The sequence below is a fragment of the Cyanistes caeruleus genome, chromosome 10 (genome assembly GCF_971803275.1).
Source record: "Cyanistes caeruleus chromosome 10, bCyaCae1.hap1.1, whole genome shotgun sequence".
Classification (NCBI taxonomy): domain Eukaryota; kingdom Metazoa; phylum Chordata; class Aves; order Passeriformes; family Paridae; genus Cyanistes; species Cyanistes caeruleus.
Genome location: NC_141710.1, coordinates 7,650,905 through 7,672,088, shown reverse-complemented (window position 1 = coordinate 7,672,088; position 21,184 = coordinate 7,650,905). Strand labels below are relative to the sequence as shown.

The 21,184-nt window shown below is 42.6% G+C and overlaps 1 protein-coding gene across 5 annotated transcripts in view; it reads left to right on the top strand.

Annotated features, from left to right (window-relative positions):
- Positions 1-21,184, top strand: part of EPHA4 (EPH receptor A4) — a 107,991-nt gene that overhangs the window by 30,527 nt on the left and 56,280 nt on the right. For all 5 annotated transcript variants that reach the window (XM_086844811.1, XM_086844810.1, XM_086844812.1 and 2 more), the window contains exon 4: positions 12,365-12,520. In XM_086844811.1, coding sequence (XP_086700937.1) covers positions 12,365-12,520 — 156 coding nt within the window. The remainder of the gene's footprint in view (positions 1-12,364; positions 12,521-21,184) is intronic.

Below are 21,184 nucleotides of genomic sequence, written 5' to 3'. Positions count from 1 at the left end.
TACTCCTGGAGCAACAGCTGTGTTGTAAATCTCTGGGTTGCCTGGACCTGGAAGATGGATGGGCAGAGCTCTGATTTGAAGATACCAATACATCTTATGAATTTAGGATAGTAGAGGATTTAAAAGCTGGGAACAGCTCAAATTGTAATTCTTCTTACCCAGAACCCCCAGCAGCCACTCATAAAACTGGTCTCTCTTTGGCTGTTCTTTTTCTGAACCTCTTGCTTGCTGGGGCTGTGACAGCAGGTCCTCCAAACCAACCTCTGTCCATAAGTGCCTTTCCCTCATTCTGCAGGGATGTGCAAGGATGAAAACAGGCACTGAGTGCAGGCTTGGAGGAGACATCTGCTCTCTGCAGAGCAAGTGCTGATGAACCAGAGTGGTGGAAAGCATTCTGAGTGCACCTGAATGGGGTCAGCAGCGAGAGCTGCTTTCCTTCTCCTGCTGGATTGGTGCAGTGCCACTCCTGGCATATCCTTCAAAATGTCATGGTACACAGCTTGACAGGGGATCCTGTGCTGGTGTTTCTGTTGATGACCTAACAGACTCTGCTTCAGAGCTATTTCCTCCTGAGGTAATTCCCTGTCCTGCTTTTATTTATTAGTGATAAAAGACTATCACAGATAAATAGGCATGTTCTCACTTGACTTGATAACTTACATGCCATTGCTGAAGGTGATTTACAATTTATACATGGAAAAGATTTTCTGATCTCATTAATAACTTTCCAAACATCTAGATAAACATGCTATTGCTCTGAATCAAATGAGCATGAAACAGCTGAGGTATTCACCTGCAAGGGCTTCTGGCACTCTGCTCTTTCCCAGACAACAGAAGTTTGACAAAAGAATGTGGGAACTGCCAAAACGCGTCTCTCCTCACAGCCACCCAGATCACCCGAAGGTGGGAGATTTCAGCTATTCTTGCTAAATTATTCTCCTCTATTGGAAGGCTTGTTGACAGGAGAAGATTCCCAGCTCTTTGATTTTTAAATAGGGTCTGTATTTCACATCTCTGAGACTGCAGCCCGTGCAGGCATTTTGCTGCATCCTCTTGAACGTCCTGCCAAAGCCTGAGATGCAAAAGAGCAGCTAAGCCATCTCTACAAGCTTCCTCCATCAGGGCTGTAAAAGGAGAGTTGAGACAGCCCTGAGTATTCCCTGCTGAGCAAGGTTGTTGCCATGATTTGTTTCATCAGAAATAATCACCTCCTCTTGTTTTATGGGCATCTTGTTATCTGGAGATCTCCAAGTGCTCTATTGCTTAATTAAAGCTCACAACAGCTTTTAGGTGTTTCTATTGTGGATCTTACTGCCACTTGCTAAGTGGATAAACTGAGGCAGAGATATTGAAGCATACAGTCTGGGTGCCCGTGTAGCTACACCCTTCAATTTAGGGGGCTCAAAGGAACAGCCCTGCTCCCTCTTCCTCTGCTCCCTGCTTCTTTCATGCCTTTACCTGCTGTGAGAGGGTTATCTGTAACATGGGGATCTCCCAGGAGCTGTAGGGAGATGAGCTGGAAGTTAGTGAGCAGAAGGTGAGGCCAGACCAGGCTGGGAGGAAAATTAATGACTTTTCCTCTCTAAGACAGTAACACACACTGTTGTGTCCATGAATGCCAGAGGCAGGTCAGGCAAGCTGTTCTCAGCCTCTGTGGCACAGCCAGGAATTGCACCCATCTTGGTCTCCCATGTAGGTGTGGGTTTGCACCTCGTTGTGAAGCTTTAGGCTGTAAGGGAGAAGAAGAGTAGACAAATATATTGCTTCCAGGTGGCTCCTGGCATATATGGGGGATTGTAGGTGAGCCCAGTGAGGGGCACATCTCCTTTCCTGGAGGTACTCAGAAGTGGTCTGGACACAATCCTGAGTAATGTGTGCTACAGAACCTGCTTGAGCAGAGAGGTGGGAGTAGAGAACCTCCAGTGGTCCCTTCCAACCTTACCCATTCTGTGGAACTTCAACTTGATTTTCACATCTAGGAGAGAGTTGGGGGGAGGAAAGAAGTCATCTAGGGCAAGCCTGGCTGGTTTGAGTCTTCCTCTTTTAGAACTTCTTTGGTGGTGAGTGCCACATTTAAGCAAGGGTGCACCTGCCTCAAGTCCAGCACTTCTGAAAATCTGTGCAAAATAGAGAAACATGCAGCTTGAGCAGATTTAGGGAGAAAAGGACAAACAATTGGTGCTGTTTCCTTCTTGCTGAAGTTGAGCTTTGTGCTAAATTTTGCACTGGTAATGAACTAAAAGTGCTCATGTGCTCCAAATAGCAAAGGGCAAAGAAGAGAAGCAACTCATCAATGTATGACCCTCTCTAAAGTGTCGTGGGTAATCAAGTGTGAAGTACTTAATGGATCATGATTTGCATGCCACTATTTTGATTGATGTACTACTTAGTAGAGGTTTGATAGTTTTTTACAGTGGTGTTGATGGGAGTCTCTCAGAAACAAAGGTATTTAAAAGATGTGTAGATGTGGCACCTAGGGACGTGGCTTGGTGGTGGACTTAGCAGTGCAGAGCTAGCAGCCGGACTTGGGTTTTTTCCTAGCCAAATGACTCTGTAACCACCTCATCTATTTTCTTTAGTGCTGGGGAGAGCCAAAGCAGTGGTTTTTGAAGTCATTGTGTTCCCAGCATCTTTGTTAAACAGTCAAAAATAGTGCAGAGTTGTTATCTTACATAGACCGGGATCTCACCAGAGCTGTCTATATTTAGGCATCTTCCAAAACCTTTGTGTCAAGCAAGTCTCTGGGGAGACCAAAATAGCTTTTTTTTTTGTTGTTTATATATAATGTTGTACAGCCATCTAGAGAGGATGTGATGATTAAACCATATTAAGACATCTTGCTATAGCTCTGGAGATAGGGGGTTTAATTGTGTTCCAGGCTGCTCACAGTTAAAGCAAGAATAAAAAAAGCCCAGAAAAACACTGTAGTTTTTAGTTTGCTGGCATGACGTGGCTCCATCACACTCATGATACAAGTTCAAACAGTAGCAGAAAACATTACAGCTATGCTGGGTTCTGCTGCAGAGTGAAATTCCACTTGCACAAAAGAGACAGCATTAAGGGATTTAAGGGCAGGATCAGTCCTCAAAATCTTTCCTCAATAGACAATTTGTTAAGGAGTATTAATGTAATAATTATTTCAGCCAACTTGCAAGATCTCATTAGCTTGTATAAAATACAAGCACTTTTAAAATAACTGGGAGAACAATGTGTTAGTTAGATGCTCTATAATACATTATGAGTATAATATTTGGTAAGTCCAGGACCCTGAGCTGATGCTTGTGTTAGGAGCAAATAGACATTTTAAACAGTAATGTCAGAGCTGTGTCAGGCCTTTCTGTCTTAAAGAGCTCAAGCTGATACTGTGCTCTAACATAGGCTTATCTAACTTTGGAGGTTTAATTGCCTTTCTGCAGAGCTGTTAAGATTTAGGAGATGAGAGATAATCCCAGGCTGGCTGGACAGTGCTTTTGAGATACAGATCTCTGTTCTCATCAGTGCTTTTACACCACTGGGGAGAGAAGCTTGTAAGCAGGTCTCCTGACAAGAGGATTAGGTCCTGTTAATGTGGAGATTCAGGCCAATTAATCAGCTTTCACTAGAGTATATCATAAAACTTCAGTAGGGATTTTTTTTTCCCCCCCTGTAAAATGTAGTTGTTAAAGAACAAAAAACGCTATTTTCTTTAAAAATTTAAATATTTAAAAAAATATTTTTTTAAAAAATACTCCACCTTGTTTTACTTGAAAATCTGTCAGTTTTGTGATTCTCCTTGTGCTACTTCTCTTCAAGGGAATCCATCAACTTGTTTTTCTAATTGAGTAATTATTTGAAACTGATTAGTTGACTCATCCCTTAAATCTCACAGCTTGTATAAAGGTGATTAAACTTTGGAAGTTAGATGAAGTCTGTGATAAGCAGAGTGACAGCCTGAGCACCGTGAGGAGCAGCACATCTGAACCCTTGGCTCAGGCAGCAGCGTTTGAGGATGCCCGCAGCCCTTGGTGCTGGCAGGGCTGGAGGGAGCTTTATCGTACCAGGACATCTGTTTGCTGCTTAAATACTTTTAAAAAGCAAAAATGCAAACAGTGACCTGCCAAGTCCCCAGTTCAGGAGAACATTCCTCTTTGTTAAAGCACTTGAACGTGCAGTTGTGTGTGCTTTTAGTGCTCTGCTGCCCAGAAGGAAGGGACGTGTCCCTGTGCCACTGCGCAGTGTCCCCAACGCTTCCCGCTGGTGGCCGTCCGCGCTTCGCTCCCACTGCCAGTCCTAGCAAATATCTTCCTGTAGAGAGCAGAGCAGGTTGGGATTTTTCACTCCTTGTGCAAAGTGCCGACTTCTGAGAGGTTGGTTTTTTTTTGTTTTGGTTTTTTTTTTTTTTTTTTGGTGATTATTTTCAGTCATGAATTTTTTTACCTAGTCCTTGAATTTTTAGCTTTCTGTTTTTATTTTAATTTCAGACAAAAGCCCGGTGCAGCAAGTGTTCTGTCCAAGGGCTGATTTTCCTTGGTGAGATTTTCCAGCTGTTCCCTGCTCTGGTGCAGGGCTGGAAGCTTTGTGGGCTGGCAGATTGACAGAGCTAATGTGAGATCAGGGCGCTCTCAAAGACCAGGAGTGAGCATGATGTGGGAAATGTCAAGCTATTCCCCCCCAGCTACCACAGCTGTAGCAGAGAAGAGGGTTGCATAGATAAGCCATTATTATTAATAATACATAGAAATGTGAGATTTTCAAATTTGTACATTTTTAAGAATTCCTTTTTTTAGCAATTGTGGCAAAGTTCAGAATAATACTTAATAATTTTCAAGAAAAAAAGCTAATTTTTAATTTTTGACTTCTCTATGTATATACCTATTAAAGTTAATATATGAATAGTATATGTATTTAATTTTTTTGGTTATGATTTTACCTATCTAGTTCCTTTAGAAAAAGGGGACTGATGAAGCAGATTTCAGCTTTTGAGATGATTGCGTTATCAGCATAATTATATTTCTGTTGCGTGTGGTACAAGTTGATTTGTATTATTTCTGTAGGAGACAAGCAAAGCATTTCTCTGTGTAAAACACAGGAGAACTGATGCTGTTCCAAACCCACAAACTCTGTCCCTGCAGTGAGGATTTGTCAGTGTGGCTGTGCCAGAGGTGCCGTGGGTGCAGGCACCACAGCGTGCAGTGCCCAAGCGCATGGCAAAAACAAAGGCTGTGCAAAGAAAATGAAACCCAGGTGAACAGGACCTCCTTGGCTGGGATTAATGGGCCATTCTGGTTCTTGTATCATACACCTGGGAGTTTTGTTAATGCCTCTAGCTCTCCCTCGAACAGATTGCTCTGTCAGATGTCCTTTCCTGTTGTGCTTGTGCCCTTTGCTGAGCTGGAGACTTCATTTTTCATGGTTTATTTCCCTGGATTTCATGTATATTTAAAAAAAAAGCAAAAAACAAAGCAACCACAGAAATTAAAGCTCTGGAATTCATGTCAGAAGATTTTGGCTTGTTCAGGAATTTTATCGGGAGGGCAGTGAAGAAGCCCACATGGGCTGGTGGGTTTTTAAAGGACAAGCTGCTGCAAGCACGTGCACAGCAGCTGCAGAGGGTAAAGGGGGTATTGCAGAAGGCTGAGGTGGATGGGCAGGGAGCCCTTGGCACAGCTCAGACACATAAGGGAAATACCTAGGAGAATCCTGCAGTGTAGCCATTGCCTGAGGATGCAGAGGAGATGTTAGGAAAGCCAGAGCTTGGCTGGAGTTTGTCTGGTGTGGGATATGAAGGACACCAAGGACACCTGCTCCTGCAGGCACAGCAAGGAAGGCTGAGGAAAACACAGTCCCTGTGCTCAGGGGGGAAGAGACCTAGTGACCAAGGACATGGCAGAGGTACTGAATGCCCTTTTGTCTTGGCTTGCACTGGCAGTGCTGGCTGCTGGCCCTCCACGTCCACCACAATCTGTGAAAGTGGTTACAGGAGAGAACTGAGTACAGAGGAACTTAACTGAAGTGGACCTGCTGGGATGTGCCTGAATGGATGTGCAGAAGGATCTGGCTGATGTCAGTGCACTGCCATTCCCTGCTGTCTTTGACAGGCTATGGCAATGGGCACCTTGCTGTTAGCAGTGAGTGCCTCATCCCTTTCCCTCCTGAGGATTCAATAAGAGACCTTGGATGGTGGTGGTGATTTGTTTCCACTCCAAAGGTTGCTCTAGCTCCTCACTTCTTTTAACTTTTTTAATTGAGCTAGGCAATTGACTTTCTCCCATGAGCCAAATAAAAATCTGGCCACCTATCAACAGGGTGATTATCATGTCTCCATGGATGCACATCAGGCGAGATACTCTTAGATTTGCCAAAGATGTTTGACTCCTGATGTGACTGGCATCATGGGATCGGTCTCCAGCCTTAAATCAGCAAACCACAGGATTAGCAGCAGACCTGCAGCCAAGGAACACTGTGGAAAAAATAACCAAAGATTTTTAATTAATTTTTTTAATGGTTGTTCAGATTGGGTGTGTAAAAAGCTCCTCCACTTGGTTTATGCTGCAGCTTTGCAAAGGAGGTCTGAGTGCTTAACTTTCCTGGGTATCTGCATGTCCAGGTCCAGTGGCTGGGGTAGTCAGAGTTTGGGTTTCAAATCATGCTACATTTATGTTCCAAGGTCCCTTTATTTCTGTTTTGAACTTCCAGAGTTTTTACCCAATCATGGAGTAAAGGTGCTCTGCAGTCAGTCTAGACTCTTCCCCAGTGGGATTGTGTTTGTGTTTCCTCGTGTCACTCATGCATCAAAAATACACGCTTTGTGTGTAGAAATACTGGTTTTCTCATCAGAGATACGAGTTAAAGATGGGGAGCTCCTTTTTATGTGTAGCAATAGTACAGTCATTATTAACAGGAGGCAAAGATCTTACAGTGTGAACATCAAAGGAATCTGACGTTATTTGGAAAGAGCATTTGGTACATCACATCACATTCTACAACTTGACTTTTAAGAAATGCTCAAGAGAAAGCTTTTTTTTTTTTCCCCCCCCCCTCCTGCTTGGCTTCTAAGGATCTTTATTTATCACCCTCAGGGGCATTACAGTGAGTAATTAGATTGGACCAGGAGAACGACTTAATTTTACAAGAAACTCATTAATTCATCCTATTTTAAATCTTCTCATTTCACCCAAAACCCAATTATGCTTGTAGTGGCAATGATCTGGAAAGGCTTTGTCTCTTAGGTATGGGGGGGGCACTGGGACTGCCAGGGTATTCATGTCGGGGAGACAGGGGTGACTCCCTTTCTTTGACTTTTAGGTCAAAAGACCTAGTTGCTGGGACAGCTTGACAATTAGAAAACCCTGATGAGCATTTGGAAGTAAAACAGCTGTACAATAACAGAGGGGTTCATGGTGCGGGGCAGAAAGCTCATCAAAAGAGACTATCCAAACAATTGAGTTCTATAATTAACACACAAAAATCTGTTCAGAAATGGTAATAACAGTAAAAGGAGGCTGAGAAGATGCTGCCTTCTTATGTGGCAGATGTAGTTCTTGTTATGATGTGAGAGAGAAAATCCATCCTCTTAGAGACTAAAAACAACATTCAAGGGGAAAAGTAAAAGTAACTTCTTGTTCCTAAGGGTGCAGTTAAAACGTGAGCTCAAAATATTTCCAAAGAGAAGAGCTGTAGAAAAAGTGATGAAACACATCAAATGTGCTATCAAAGTATTTTTTCAAGTCTTTAAACATAAACTTCTTTTCTCACTGAAACGTATAAACGTGACATTGAAGTATCTCTTATTAAATTATTTTATGCCTTGTCCTTCATTTCACTATTTTTGGAATTTTTCTTTAAAGTTGGCTACAATCATTGACTTAAAAGTGGTTTTCCCTCTTCTGTTGTGTGTGGAGGGAGATTTGAGTCAAAATCTCTTCTCAAGGAATTTTGAAGTTTTCTTGCGTATGTAGCTAACATATTTTTCTGCCTCAAAAAGCATAAACTGACAATTGAGCTGAGTCCACAGGTTTTAGCGGCATTGCTCACTTGCCTGAGACAATAACTGTTCTTGGGGGTGCAGAGGGTTCCTTTTGGGCAGCAGGAGCACGGTTTGGTTGTGGTCCTGTCCTGCTTGGGAGCCCTTTCCCTTGGTTCTGGTGTGGAGAGCTCAGCCTTTGGCACGGGGCTCTCACGGCCGTGGCTCCGCAGCCAGTGCAGGACTGACTGCATCCCACTGGGCTTTTGTGAATAAGCACTTCACAACATCTCTGTCACATTTGCTTCTAATAGCAGTTTATTGACTTAACTGGATTTACTTGAGCAAAACCACGTTTCTGTGCTTGTTTTTCTCCCTATTCACTTTATTAGGTTCTAATCAGAAATCAGTATTTTCTTGGTTACAAGTCCTCCTCTTCAGCAGAGGCTGAGGATTCAAGCAGGATTTCTCCTGCCTTTGGTCCCTGGTGTCCAGAGCTCCTGCCCAGCAGTTTTCAGCTCGGGGCTGGCCCTCTGGAGCCTTCCCATCCCATCACTGCTCAGCTGCCAGCCGGGCTCAGGGTGTCTCCCATCCCTGCCTCCGTCCTGCTCAGCCTCCAGGCGCTGCCAGAGCCTCTGCCTGGCGCTCCCTGAGATGTTTTCAAGATATGCACTGCATTTCTAATGGTTTAGGAACTTGTCATCAAAGAGGTTGGGATGATTACTTTATCCAACCCTTTGTGAATATTACGCAATTTAGAATTTTTTTTCAAGGACTATTAGGTATGACAGACCTCTTCCAAACTCGGAGGGAATTATTGCTATTTCCACAAGCATAAAGGAACAATTTAAGAGCAAGTACTGGGGGATTTTTTAAAAAAAACACTAAATTTGAAAGAATAACTTTCTTCAGTATTTCTCCCATCCCCAAATAAAAAAACCCAACAACATAGCTTATTTTAAAATAGTTAAAACCAATTGAAGTATTTTGTTGTAACAGTGTTTAAAAAGAATATGATTAGAGGAGTTTTTAAATTCTGAAATTGCTGTCTGAAATTTTTTAGTAGAAAATTCAGCATTTGGAGAGACCAAGCAAGCAGACTTTGCAGCCCACACACGTATTCTTCCTCTTTTTTTTTGAGGAAACTTTAAGTCTGAAAATCAGGTTTTAATGTGAAAATGGAGTTGGAAAAACAGCTTGAGAAAATTTACATCTAGATTTGACTGAAGTTCCATAATTCTTCAGAGCAATTTTTGCAGTTTTGACATGTATCACTCTGATATATTTGGAAAAGAGAAGGAAAAAGGCACGAAGGCAAGGCAAATTGCATGGCTGCAATGTTTGCTATATCTTGTCTTGCTTTAAGAGAAATAGAAATCAAATAGATTTTAATATTATAACTCAAAGACATCAGCATGATTATTTCAAGCTGATGTCCATTTAAATTATTGTGATTTATTCTGAGGAGAAACGGTGAACTGAAAATATTTTTGTTTGAGAATTTCCTTTGCAAGTGGTGTAGTTGGTTGTAACCGTGTTACACTTGTGGGTGACCTGAATGTGAGAAAAGGTTTTTCTCCTTTAAAAAAAAAAGAAAAAAAGAAAAAAAGAAACCTAACAGAAAGAACTAATTAAGGCAAAGCTAAGAAATTGAACTCAAAGTTTGCATTGCACATGTGAACTAATCTTTTTACAAAGGCATCTTTCGAAAACTGTGTAAGAGCCCCATTCATGCTGAGTCTCACCCAGCAAATCCTTCCTAGAAAAGCAGCTGCCTGAAGATTTGATATGAGCAAGCAATAAAGACTTCCAGGGAATGAGTTCTGTACAGGCTTCTTGTTTGCCTACTAAATCATTACCCTTCAAAAAAAAGTCCATCCATAGTTGTAATAGGTGTGTCAGCAGCACTTCATGCTAAGAACAGCTTTTACAGGATTAGGTTTGGGTTTTTAAGTGGTGATACCATGGAGCTCTTGGAGGCAAAGAACTCCTGGTTTAATGCAGCACATTCTCTAATGCCCTTTTATGTCTCTTATGAAATGTGGTGAATCTCCAAGCATGCTAAAATGAAGAAAACTGTCTTCAGGAGTAGTTGATTTTTTGAAGCAAAATGGCTGTGTGTGCTTTAGGAGCAGCCACTGTGTTTGGAGAGCTTTCTTCAGGTCTTGAAATATTAATGATCTTGGCTTAATATAGCAGAAAACAAAACACAGTGCGTGAAACAAAGGGGGGGAAAATCCTTGAGTTACAGAGTGTTGACCTTGCAGTACCCACTGGATACATCTATTCCCTTTTCAACCACAGAGAATGAAAAGACAGGGAGGAATGGTCACAAAAATCTTTACCTGTGACATTTTCTTGTCTTTGTAGAAGCATGTTATAGCCCTAATAGGATTTTCAGCCTTGAGCTAGATTGTTGAGTAGATGAGTATTTTAATACCCCAAATACGCTAAAGATGTTTAGAAGCTCAGTGTTTAATGATTTCTGTGGCTTGTGATGTTCATATTAAGAGCAATATAAGAGTTTACATGTTTAGTTTTTAAAACTGTGAGTAATAGAAAGAATTTTGTGGATAAAAGCAGTCAGCTTGGTTTCCTCTTGTATTCTGTTTTTCAATGCCTTATCTTTATATATGGCAGCAAGATCCTGCCTGTGGGAGTCTGTCCTGGTCATGTACAGACTTAGGCATATTTCTCATCTGAGCTGTGACAGTGAAAACCAGGAGTAATATCTGAGACCAGTGTCTGCCACTTGAGTGCTGCTGTTGTTAAACCCAGGATATGTAGTGATACAGCAATTTGCTCTCCAGATAGTGCAAATCACATATAAAAAAAATTGAAAAAAGAAGGGTTACTATCCTTGTTTGTTTGTTTTGCTGGGCAATTCCCATCCCGAGCAGAATAAGATGTTTTCCAGGTGTTGCCTTTGCATCCTGCCAGTGCCTGGCTGACGGGCCAGACATGGTGGGTTTGAATTTGTGTTCAGGGACCAAAATTGCTTCTGACGTGGTCAGGCTGGGCTTGACCCCTGCGATTCTCCCTGCCAGAGCTGCGGCTGCCGATTTTAATTGAAACCCCAAGGCTGTTTGAGGCATGGCCAAAACACACCTTGCAAGTCAAACCTTATCTAGTACCACGACGCATGTGAGCTCTGGAAGTGTAAATCTCAGTCACTTGAGCAGTGTGTTGTCACCAGGTCCTCTGGTGCTGTGACAGCCCCGGCGAGTGACACCGGGCTGATCTCCCAGCGCTCTCGCAGATGGCGCGCGGCACATCGTAAAGTCAGGACTTGTTAAGGACATTTCATAAAAGGCTTTGGCTAATAAGAATGAAGTAACTTGCTCTTTTATAAATGTGTTACTAATATCCCTCTCCATCTCCCACTGGAGGACTTTTTAAGAGAGAAGCAGGGAAAGAGTGTGGGGGACTAAGGGAAGGTTGAAACATCAAGAGCGAGCCCTGGCTGTGCAGGGCTTATGCCCTCCCAACAGGAGCCTGTGTGTAGCAGGGGAACCCTAAAGGTAGTGTAGGTGATAAATGACAAGATGTGGGAGTGAGTCACACAGTAAATACTGGGAACAGCCTTTCTTTTTTACTGGTTTGCATGCCTGGGAATTTTCTCTCTTCTCCGCAGTGCTAAAAGCCAGTGGTGATGGTGGGCTTTTTTCTCTGGCCAAGGGAGAAATTTCTAGGATGACATACCTGTTAGCCACCATGAAAATGTGTTATTAATGATGCCAATGAGTTTTTTCCAAGCGATGTAAAAGTAGCCTTTTGTGTAAGTCCTGCTTTTATGAAGCTGATGTCACCGAAAGCTTGGCAATCTCACGTGGGCTTGGGTGGCAGTGGTGCACTTACTGCTGTGCCCCAGCTTTGAGCAGGGGAGAGCATTGCTGATCTCCCTTAGGGAGAAAGAGCCAAATTCTGCCTTGCCAGGAGGGAGATGTGCCATTTCCGGGCATGCTGGGTTCCTGTTCCACTCCCTCTTAAAAATTGGCAGTGTTTGATCGTCAGCTGCTATTCCTTAAGTGGTCATGGAATAAACCAATTGCACCCCTTTTGTCAAGCTCTGTGTGTGGGGGGTGCAGGTGGACATGGGTTAAGCCACATGCAACTCCACAGTAGAGCACAAAGGGGCAGCTGATTTTCTGGCACTGTCAACAGAAGAGTGTAATTTTATTTTTTTCTTTGCCACCTCTAAGCCAGCTTTTAAAATGGCTCTTGTTGGAATTAGAAATCAGTATCCCCTGACATAGGACTACTCATTAAGAGTGTGATGATTGTTAATTCTTCACCTGGGGCTAAGAGGACATCATTAGATCTCTTTGAAATGTCTCCTGCCTTGATTTTGAATGGGTAACCTAGCAATTTATGATCACAGCCCAGGCCAGTAACACTTTCCCTTCCTGTTCCTCCATCTAGCTTGCAAAATCGGATACTACAAGGCTCTCTCGACAGATTTTGCCTGTGCCAAATGCCCGCCTCACAGCTACTCCATCTGGGAAGGCTCCACGTCCTGCACCTGCGACCGGGGCTTTTTCCGAGCGGAAAATGATGCTGCCTCCATGCCCTGCACTCGTAAGTTCAGCTTTGAACAATCTCTCGCCCCTTTTATCACCCATTTCTTCTCTGTGTCTCTAAAAAGCGTTCTGTTTTCGATATTCAGTAGCTCTTATGGCCCTTTGCAGATGCAAAGTTGCATTTTGGCTCACCCTTCTGAGTGGCAGTGTTAGTTCTCAGCCCTCAGCTCCCAATGATGGCATGGTTGTGCTGACCCTCGTGAGCTTGCAGTGTAAATAAATCAGGAAACACAAAAGAGGGACTTGCACACCTTAGTAAAACAGGTAGAAGTAAAATACAGGCCTTAGTTCCAGTCTGAGCACATGGCCAGTAGATCACATCACCTTTCACCTCTTTAAAATATCCATATTTGTAGAAATTGTGAAAGCTTTCCATGTAATGGTATGACCTCAGGTAAACAGGTAATATTTATAATCTCATTATATTTCTAATTTGCTTGAAATATAGCTGGTGACCCTTGGGAACTTAAGTGTTCTTCTGAAAGGGGTGGTAATAATAAATCTTAAACTTTAATGAAACAACCCCCAATGCACAGTTTATTTTATATATATTTATACATTATTTCATCCTGTGTAGGTAAATACATCATGTGCAGCAAATGGAATTTCCTTGAGTTCCACCAAAATGCCTTCATCAGGGAGAAGGAGAGATGCATTGAGCACAGTCACAGGGTTGCTGGATAAACTTCTTGTCCTATGTGTTGGTTAATGGCTCATGCAGCCCAAGACCTGGGATTCCAGGCATGTCCTGGTGTTAAATTGTGGTCATCTAGTTCTTTGGTTTTCACTTTCTTAGGAGCAGAGCAGTTTGAAACAATAAGTGAAAGGACTGAATTTTACCATGTATTTTATCCATGTGTGGCTTTTCCTGAAAGCTATTGGAAGTGTTTCCAGATTTTTGGAGTTCAGCTGTACGTTTATGTAGAGAAAGTGTGTGTGTGTGTGTGTGTCTGAGCGAGGGAAGGCCGAGATACTTCTTTAGTAACATTTTAATATATTGAGAATTAATTTTGTGAGAGATGACTCACATTTATTTAAACCTTACTTTCTCCCTTACAAGGCAGAAACAGAATATGTCCATAACTAAGTTAGCACTCATCCCTTCCCCTCACCCCCTTGATTCCAGCTGTTCTCCAGTGATTTCCTTCTTTTCAGCAGTGAGTTTTGCTGGGTGGTGGTTGAGGAGGCCAGGGCATAGCCAAGAGCAGCTGCTTTTGCTTAGTAGGAAGCAGAGTGGTGCATATATCCCTTGCCAAGTATTGACTGGGAATGGAGCTTAACTGTATTGTGAAACCTTGCCTAAATGGGCAAGAACATGCTTTCCATAATATAATTTACACTACTAGATCTAAAATGTGACCAGTTTGATAGGAAAAATGTCCTTCTGCATCAACAAAACTATTGTTTGGAATGTACACCCTAAATAACATTATACCAACAAAAGTTTTTCAAAGCCCTGGTCCTTGTGAATGATATCTTTACCAAATTGAAATCGAATTAGTAATCAACTGGTTGAATTTAAATAGGCATGTGCAGTTAGTGAAGTACGAGGAGAGAGGAAAACATTTCCAGATGGGGAAATCGTAGGCAAATGATATGTATGTTTGCTGGTATTGCAGAATGCACCCCTGCAAGCTTAGCCCTTTTTTGCCAAGTCTTGGGCCTGCTGCAGGCACTCTTATCCAGTCCTGTCTTGGGGGGTCAGACAAAGCTGGAGTTCCTGATCTTGGTCTTTTACCTCAAAAATACAAAGAGGGAAGGAGAACAGGCAAAGGCTGTGGTGCTGGCCGCTGTTTTCATCTCTGCAGCAGCCTAGGAGGACTCTGCCTGCAGTAGCAAGCCAACAGCAAAATCCTATGGACTCCTGCTCTTGGAAAACTGGCCTGTCTCTGGAGGTCCTGTTCTGTAGCTTTGAGTTTTCCTGTAGCTGAAGGGCTTTTTTTCTGCGGTCCAAGGTGAAGGATGAGGCAGGAGGTGTTCTGAGCTGGCCTGTGGGGCTGCTGTGCCCGCTGGCAGCCCCCTGAGCCCTGCCCTAGCAGTGCTGGAAGGGAGGTGCTGCTGCCCAGGTACAAAACAGGGCTCTGTGGGCTCTGCCTGTGCCATGCTCCCCCTCTGAGTGGCCTTCTGCCCGTGTGTCTGGGGCAAGTGACAGCATTCACAGGGCCCCTGCTGGAGGAACACCCTTCAGAAGAAGGGAGACGTTCATCTGACTTTCCTGACAGGATGTGTAGACAGAAGGGAGCATAAACATCAAAGGTGCTTTCAGGTGGATTCAGACTGTAATCAGTTCTTACCAGTTGGTTAAACCAGGTGACAAACCCAATTCCCTTGTGCTGACAGCCATAATAATCTGGCACCTTCTTTGTTCATTATGCTCTCTTTAACTCTGGTATTCTCATTCGGGCCTGCATTTAGTAATCGCTCAGTGTGACGGCACGCTAATGAAGAAATAAAACACAGTATCTGAGATCCATTCTTCTAGCAAAAGGATAGACTCTGCTCCACTGGCTTGTAAAATCAGGTTTCTGTTCACTTGGAGAACTATTAGACCAGGTGAATAAAAGTAACATTGGATAATCTGGAAAGAACACCTGGAATGGACTGTGGATTGATCCCTTCTTTATTATTACCAAACACTTTTTAAGATTAAGAACTTCAGCCTTCTTAAGATGTGTTTTTGTAAAGCTTTGACCCTTGGCTATTGATTTCCTTTAGTAGTAAACTGGCTGGTCTTGTCACTTATCTTGCCTTCTAGGTTGGGGGAGGAAGATTGTTAGGGCTTTCCATTAGCTTGATTGTGTTAGTGGATGAAAGGGAGTTGGAGAATTCCGCTTCCTTTTCCTTTCTTTCGATTCCTAGGATAAGTAACAAAAGCAGTAACTACTTCCTGGTGTGCTGGCCAGGAGAGATGCTCCAGAGTTTTCCTTTTCCATAATACTACTCTCTGACATTGCCATCCCTTGCTGATCTGTAAAAACCGTGTCTAATCTCAGCTAAGCCAGGCATCAGGCTCCTAAACAAGTTACTCAAAGTCTGCTTTTAGTATTCTGCTCTATTTTAGCTCTGCTAGAGTGAGTAATTATCTGTGGTGCAAATTTTGTGCAAGTAAGAGCAGGATGTGGCAGTGTGGGTGTAGAGACAGCGGAGTGGGCTGTGTCCAAGGCCAGAGACTCTGGCATACATGTGTTTACTGGTGCATCTTTCCCCTCAAACTTGCCTCCTGGGGATAGTCACCCATGTGTCACCACCGAGGGGCAGAGCCACCCTGGGTCTGCTGCTTTGGCCAAACCTGGGAATTCAGACTTTGAGCTCTGAAGCACAGTGGGCTTGTCAGCTGTGTGCTTGGGCATGGGATGGGATGATAGACTTGTAATGCACCTGAGCCCAAACCATGGAAAACACAGATGCCTTTCCCTTTCAGAAGCATTGCAAAAGTAATGTCAAGGCAACTCTACAGACTTTCATTATATTTCAGTACTTGCAGAGGGGAAGGGTCTTTCATAAGGTTAGCAATGTGATGGAGAATAAATTGCCTTCGCCACACATGAATCCATGAGGCAGGAAAACAAATCAGTCTCAATCATGGCCCTTGTCCCTGAATTCCCTTCTCTGTAAGGAGATATCCTGTGAATTGCAGCCTGGTGCAGGCAGGTGCAGTTCCCACCCAAATTAATGGGCGTTGCTCCTGTGTCCCCACCATTAATGAGTTGGGTTCTCTAACTCTTAACAAACAATGCTCAGATTATGAGCGAGAATGGGACGGTTTTGTATTGTTTATATTGTCTGTTTGATTCAAATTATTAATGATTTTTAATTGGGAGCCCTTTACAAAAGAGAGATTACCATCATGGACTGTCCAGCTTGAAATCTGCCTCAGTAAATGACCCTGAATAATTTAGTCAGTTGTGTCACCCAAACAGGGAGTGATGGATTGACCGATATTTTGTCATGGCCCGAAATATTTCAAAAACGGTTGCATTTAAGGCAGTTCATACTGGAGAAGTTTGGAAATAGTAAGAGGAGATTTGGTGAGAGGCAGGAGAAGAGTGCCTGCTTTAAAAGGACCTTCTCCAGTCTAGGTTATCAAGAAACTGAATAGCCTGACTTCAAACAGCAGACATCACTTACTTGTCTTTACATTCCCCTCTTCTAATTGAATTTAGTGCACTGCTGTATTTCCTTCAGAAAGTATATTGTTTTTAAATTACCATTTCAGTGCTATTACTCAAGGCTCCTGCTTCTAATGCTTTCTGACAGTTATCAGCATAATGAACCATAATGAAATGATGAGCAATCTACAGTGGAAACTCAATGTGAATTCCACTAGAGCTGTGTGACTGTGTTGTTAAAATTTGAATGCACATTAAAATAACACTGTCCTTATTTGTTTCCAAGGTCAAGGCTTTAAAAAAGGTCTGAAAGGTCTAAACACTTCAATTTTGTTAATGTTGCAGTCTAATATATACATTTAATGCAATTTTGTGTTACATTTAATGTATCTCAGAGATAAATATTTGACCTGCATTTTCAAAAAAAGAGTGGATTTACCTACCTAATAACTGTGGCTGCAAATTAATGATTGCATAGGAGCTGATTATTTGAGCACATACTTATAATGATTGCTTTGACTCTAAACAATATAAATAAGCAAATGTGCTCTTTTTCCTTCAACTTAACTTGCTCCTTTTCTAAGTTTCCAGTGGGATGTGGATTATCACCGTTGTGGCTGCTAGGAAAAAAGAAAGCAGGATACACCACACAATCGTGCTGGCTACTGCATTACAGGAGGCTTTGCACTGGCTTTGCAACATTTCAACACTTGTGCTGGCACTACTGCAGTCCTCTGTAGTAAGAGGTGTATGCCAGTAAAGCTTTTGATCTTCGGAATTTAAATTTATGACATAATAACTCTTCCACATCTTTATATATATATATATGTTTGCACCTTGAGTAAATGATATTGTTCTTAAAACAATCCTGTGATATTGTTCATTATGCACATCGTACATCAGAATGCCTTTTAAGCTGTAGTGTACAGCAGTTACAAGAGCGGAGGGAACAGTGGGTAGTGGCTGTAAGGAGAGAATGATTTTTCTTCTCCACGTAGGCTGGGAAAATAGACCATCCATCACTGCATCGCTGCCAGACCGAGAGAAAGGGATTGTGAGTGATGGGAATCTCAAAGGAGAAAGCTGTCTCCCCTTGTGTGTGACGGACGGGCTGAAGGAATTGAATAAGAAGGGGAGTGGTTATGGCTTGAAGAGAAGAGACGAGAGTAATTTGACAGTGTGTGTTTATAATCAGTAGACTCGAAATCATCACTCCTTTAAATACAGAAACTGTTTATTAGCTGTCTTCTGATTTTCTGGCCAGAGCCTTAAATTAACAGAGACATTTACTCAATTAAGTGGGGGCTTTGATTTGGTTAGTCAGGACCCAGTTCTGTAGAGCTGTTGAAGTAAATTAGAGGGCAAACAGAATAAGAAATTCAGCAGCTGGGCCAATTACAGAACAACTTATTTTTCTGGTTGGATTTCTTTCCTGTCAGACTGTCTGATAACTTTCTGGTTTCCACAGTGGAATTCTTTTTATCTCGAAAGAGTGAGTGAACACAGGTGGTATTGTCTGTGTGTCAGCACAGTGCATTAGAGTAGATGTGATAACATGTCTTAGCATATGTGACAATGCAAAATGTTCTTTTATGGCAGCTCTTGGAAGAGAAGCCTAGACCCCAAAGGAGCGGTACCTGCAAACATCAGTTTGGCCATACCTCTGCCAGTGGTAACTGGACCTCTGTGCTTAACTTCTTTAGCCTCTTTAGGAGAGGAGATATTAATTGGATTGTTCTCTGGGTGAAAAGAACAAAGCCTATTGTGAAGCTGGTAACCAGGGGACTTTTGGCAAGTAAATAGGAAATTGTACATTCTAGTGAAATGGGCATTTTGTCACTGGCGTTGGTCCAGGATCCCTGGCTTGGCAGAACTCCCACTGAAGTCAAAGGAACCTTGCCCAAGTAAATAAATGAAGAATTGTTTACCAAATCATTTGCCTTATTATACCCCAGTTGTAAAGCTAGCTATGCACAGAGAGGAGAGAAGGTGGAAATGGAGCAGATGACTGGTATTTTAAGTGGCTGCTGCATCTTGCGGCCTGTTGGCTTTGGTCTCGCCGGTTGTAAAACACATAATCTGTAATGATAAATGGTCAGGAATAGCCAGGCAGACAAGAAGTGAGGGTTGTCCGAGCTGCCTTTGCTTGTGTAAATAAGCCCACAACAACGGGGGACCTGTCCACAGCTGCTGAAAGCAGTAATTAGTGGCAGCAACATACACAATGTCACGGGAAAGTGTGGGCTTTATTTGCAGGCTTAAACGTCCAGGACCCAGGTATTTGCTGTGCGTTAGAACTTTTCTTTCAGATGGTTGGAGATCAACAACAAAGGCATATCTGAAGGGCATTGCAGCTCACATGCTGAAACATCATTGACAGCTCCACTGCTGTACAGGTTCAGTGAAGCCTTATGAGATGGAAAGAGGAGGTGAAAGTGCTTCCTCTTGAACACTGTGCCTGGCACTGCTTTGCCAGACATTTCAGTCACTGAACTTAGGGAGTTTAAAGACATTGATGATTTAATAATTACTTTCTTTCCATTCTCTCTGAAAATAGTAAACTCTCTATTTCAAGCTCAGCCCTGCCCCCAGGGAGATGATTCTAAGATCATGATCAAATTAAAGAGCATTTATTAGAGTTGTTAAAAGGCATCCATACATCAGCATCGTGGTGAGGCCTTTCTGAGAGAGCAGCAGTGTGACCCCGTGGGTGAGGCTGGCAACACCACCAACAGCCTTAGCAGAGCCCCAGTGCTGCCTCTGTGCCTGAGCCAGCCCCTTCAAAGGCACCTGATGAACTTCCATTGGCATTTCATTGCTCTCTGCAGATATGCACCAAAGATCTTTGGAAGCGTTCATTGTATGGATTCTATTTTTTTTGTACACCTCTTTATTTTGCCTCTTTATTCTTGCTGTGTTACACACAAGAGCTGGCTCTCAGATCTTGTATGGCAGATGTGCTAAACTTTTCCCTGGTTCTGATAGTGCATTTCTAGTCAGGTTTCCTTGCTATTAGACAGTTGGATGCTTGCTCCCAGGTGCCTGCTGCTCCTTTAACTTATCAAAGACTTTGCTGCTCCTCTGTAGTGCAGCCAAGGCCAAGCTGCCAATTCAAAACAGGCCAGTTCATCCTAGGCTCCTTTTAAACGACGGTGAGTCATTGCAGCCTTCCCTCTTGTACGAATCTTGTTTATTATGTAGCAAATTAGCTCAAGATTTCTGAATACCCTCAGTTCCCTTTGAAATCACGGCAGATGAAGAGGGTCAGCCTCTGGAGCAGGCTCATAAAGAGGATCCTTTTGTCAGTCCTGGTCCAAAGCCCATTGAGGCCTCCTCGTCTGCCTGATTGACTTCGATTAGCAAACACCCATAGCTGATGCACAGCTGCATTTAACAGTATTTTTGTAGGGCTTTCACAGTTTTAGGGTGAAGTTAGAAAGCTTCCAACTGTAGCAGGTTAATGTATTATTTTTAATACAGTATTTTAATATTTTTTGTTTGTTAAAATAATTTTGAATCCTTATCAAGCTAAAGTCTGCTTTTTCTGCCTCAAAAAAGGAGTGATATTTTCTTCAAGGAGAGTGCAGGAATGGTTTAAGAAGATTAAAGTCTTTTCTACATGCTTGAGGTTTTCTGATGTCTGGTGGGAATTGCCAATGAAGCTTCCTTCCGATTTCACACTGCCAGGCGAACGCAGGCTGAATGCAGTGTGACAACCCACTAGAAAATAATTATCCACTGCCCTGGCTGCAGAGACATCCGTTACCTGCTGGAGAAATGTGCTTTTACACACCTGCCCACTCAGATGGAGTAAAGTATTTTTTAAATCATTTTCTCCTTCCAGGGTTCAAAAGTTTCATCCCCCTAGTTACTTAGTCACATACATACCTTTTAGAAAACATCTTTCTTTTAAAGGAGGTGCATTTCAAACACACTGATCTGGTGACTGACAGGATGCTCCTAACAAAAGCTTGCCTTCTTGAGGGTATATATTTGAAATATCTCCATTAGCACTTCTATGGAGAGTGTGGGTTTCAGCTTGTGTTTTTAATAGATCTCCTCCCACAGCCAGATCTTTCAAGGTAATAAATCTCAACTATAACACAGGCTAGTAGTAAACAGATGTGGTTACGGTCCTAATACTGATAATATCAGTTCAGTCCTTAATGGGTAATGTTGCTGCCAGAATAATTCACTACCATTGTTGATGGCTGAACAAGTAAGCTGGCATAAAAAACGGAGCTCCTGAAGGAGCCCTCTGCCAGGCTGTGACAGAAACGTGCAGACAGGCAGCTATTTTTGGCTAAGAGAGCTTTATTTTGGGTGCCACCAGGGTGGGTTTCTTGGAAGTGCTAAATTTACTTTAAAGGAACTAAGTGTCAGAACCCTGTGCTGAAGTGATTTTGGGTTTTTTTGTGATGTTTTTGTTTTTCAATATAAGAAAATAGTATATAAAGGTTACTTGTATTTGATAAAATTGGCTAAACCAAAGCCTTCATCTTCAGTCCTGTGGCCATGGGACCTCTGAGAAAAGGAAAGAGGATTTTTTTTTA